General features: G+C 40.6%; 1 protein-coding gene across 1 annotated transcript; it reads right to left on the bottom strand.

Moving 5' to 3' along the window:
- Positions 1 to 380: 380 nt before the first annotated feature.
- Positions 381 to 1,334, bottom strand: LOC123792409 (olfactory receptor 8B3-like). The gene has a single exon (XM_045797561.2). It carries the CDS (start codon positions 1,308 to 1,310, stop codon positions 381 to 383), a length of 930 nt encoding a protein of 309 aa, XP_045653517.2. The 5' UTR covers positions 1,311 to 1,334.
- Between the last annotated feature and the right edge of the window lie 1,319 nt (positions 1,335 to 2,653).

The raw sequence follows: 2,653 nt of genomic DNA, 5'->3' as shown, positions 1-2,653 counted from the left end.
TGACACATGCTTCTAATACCAAATAGAAGATAAAAACACCCCCAATGATAAAAATGTCATGCTACTAGTACCGAATTCAATACATTGAAAACTACTCATCATGTTCAAAGGGGAAAAAGAAAGTTCAAAATGACAAAGGAGAAAATATAGACATGTTTCTTATTTAATGTTATTACTGAACAGAACAAAGATGTGGAGAAGATACTGTGGTTTTGGTGAGGAAAAGAAGAATTATTTCATAGACTAAAAATATAAGACTCAAGCTTCCTTTATCATGATAAGGAAAAAAAGGTGAAGAAGGTTGTAACTAAATGCATTTTATTGAAACACACAGAAATTACTTCTGTGTAACTAACTACACAGACAGACACTGTTTCTGATCAAAACACTCTCCTACTCAGAGTTCTTCTCACAGCACGTTTAAAGTCCTTGTTTCTCAAGCTGTAAATGAAAGGGTTCATCATTGGAACAGCGATGGTATAAAAGACAGAAGAGATTTTCCCCTCATCCATAGACCCAGCAGAAGATGGTTTAAGATACATAAATGCACCTGATCCAAAGTAGAGAGAAACAGCAATTATGTGGGAGCTGCAGGTGCTGAAGGCTTTGGACCTGCCCTCAGTGGAGCTGATGTGCAGGATGCTGGAGAGGATGAAACCATAGGAGACAAAGATGGTGACACTGGGCACAATCACATTGATGCCCACCACAATGAAAACCACCAGCTCATTGACATAAGTGCTTGTGCAGGAGAGCTGGAGCAGAGGGAGGATGTCACACAAATAATGGTTGATGGTGTTTGCATCACAGAAGGTCAGTCTCAGCATGCATCCTGTGTGAGCTACAGCATCCAAAAATGCCTTCAAGTATGAACCAAATATAAGGCTGAAACACACTTTAGAAGACATGGTAATATTATACAAAAGTGGGTTACAGATGGCTACATAGCGATCATAGGCCATTGATGTCAGCACATAGCATTCAGAAATTCCAAAAAAACATAAAAAGTACAGCTGGGTCATGCATCCCCTGAAGGAGATATTTTTCTTTAATGTGAAGTTAATCAGCATTTTGGGTGTAAACACAGAAGAATAACAGAGGTCTATGAAGGACAAATTGAAGAGGAAAAAGTACATGGGGGTGTGGAGGTGTGAGTTCAGCATGATTAGAGTTATGAAGCACAAATTACCTAACATGGTGACCATGTACATGAATAGAAACAGGCAAAACAGAGGGAGCTGTAGATCAGGGAGTTCTGTCAACCCCACCAGAATGAATTCAGTAACAAAGGAAGCATTTACAGGAGTCATTCTTCTCCAAGGGAATCTGTGAACACAGGAGGAAAAGTTACAGAGTGAACAATTCAAAATTTCCCACCATACTTCTTCTCACAGGAGTTGGGTTTATACTGGGAATGTCTGAGACTAGCCCACCCTGGACCCACAGAAATGCTTAACTATTATGATAAATGTAGTTACTTGGACATCCCCTCATTAGAGACTTAATAAGCTATATAAGCAAAGAGATTCAACACTTGGCCTACAGTCTGAAGGCCAGTGCTTCATATGCCAACAGGACTGCTGTGAAAGCCAAAGGTTAAGGAAGAAGATTGGACCAGGAGAGAATCACCTTCTCTCATTTCATTTCTTTGACCACATGACCCCTCCCCTAACCAGTAAAATTGGAGACAGCAACCCCACCAACCTGGTGCTGGCTTCTAATGGGGATTGGACTTGGTGTTACAGGAATGAAGAACATTATTCTAAATAAAAAAGAAAGGACCAGAGTCTAGGGGAGTTTAAATTTCTGCCCCATGTCACAGAGTAAAAACCACAAATGTACAAGAGTGACAGTTCTGTCCATGAATTTGACCAATAAATTGCATCCTTGAATCCTGATAATCTCTGAACCTTCTCTGCATCACCACCCTCCCCTCAAACAGGTCTTTCTATCAATTTCACCTGAGTCTGAGGGCAGCAAAAACTGGAAAGAAAGTGGCATATCTTAGAGCCCTGGAATTCCAGCACAAAAAGAAGACATGAATATAAATGGATCAGAAACTCACCCCCCTTAGGCAAGAACACGTTGGTGCTTCCTTACCAGTATTACCCCTGTGGTCCTGAAAGGGCAGATTTAGTCTCTGTGGCTTTGCTCCCTTGGATTCTATGAGGATGCAGCCCACACTTAAATTCTGATGAGCCCTGCAAATCCTTCTGAACCTCAGATAACAATTTCTGATTATGTGTCCTTTCAAGCAGCAGATCAAAATAAACAGCCTTTATTATCATCATTTTTGATACTTGATAAATCATAGAAGACTTAAGGTGACTGTAATGATATAATGTACTCAGTTATAAACAGGGCAGAAGCTTGCTCAGTCTCTTCTGCGGGGAATGGTTTCTGGTGTAATAGGGCATTGAGGGGATTGTATTTACACAAAGGACCACAGTGTGTCTCTAATTCCTTAGGGACTTAAAATTTTACTCAAGATTTCCCTCCACTGTAGGGATTAAACATCCCCCAAAGAGGAACCAAAAATAAATTCTCATTTCCCATTCAGCAACATGGCAGAAGAGGAAGCTCTAGACCCTCCGACCCCCCATGAGCACTCTGATTCAGAACATTTCCTGTACAGATTCCCTTTGTAAGAAAT

This window comes from Ursus americanus, chromosome 16 (assembly GCF_024610735.1).
Source record: "Ursus americanus isolate L20-20 chromosome 16, mUrsAme1.1.p, whole genome shotgun sequence".
NCBI lineage: Eukaryota > Metazoa > Chordata > Mammalia > Carnivora > Ursidae > Ursus > Ursus americanus.
This window is presented reverse-complemented; position numbering and strand designations above follow the sequence as displayed.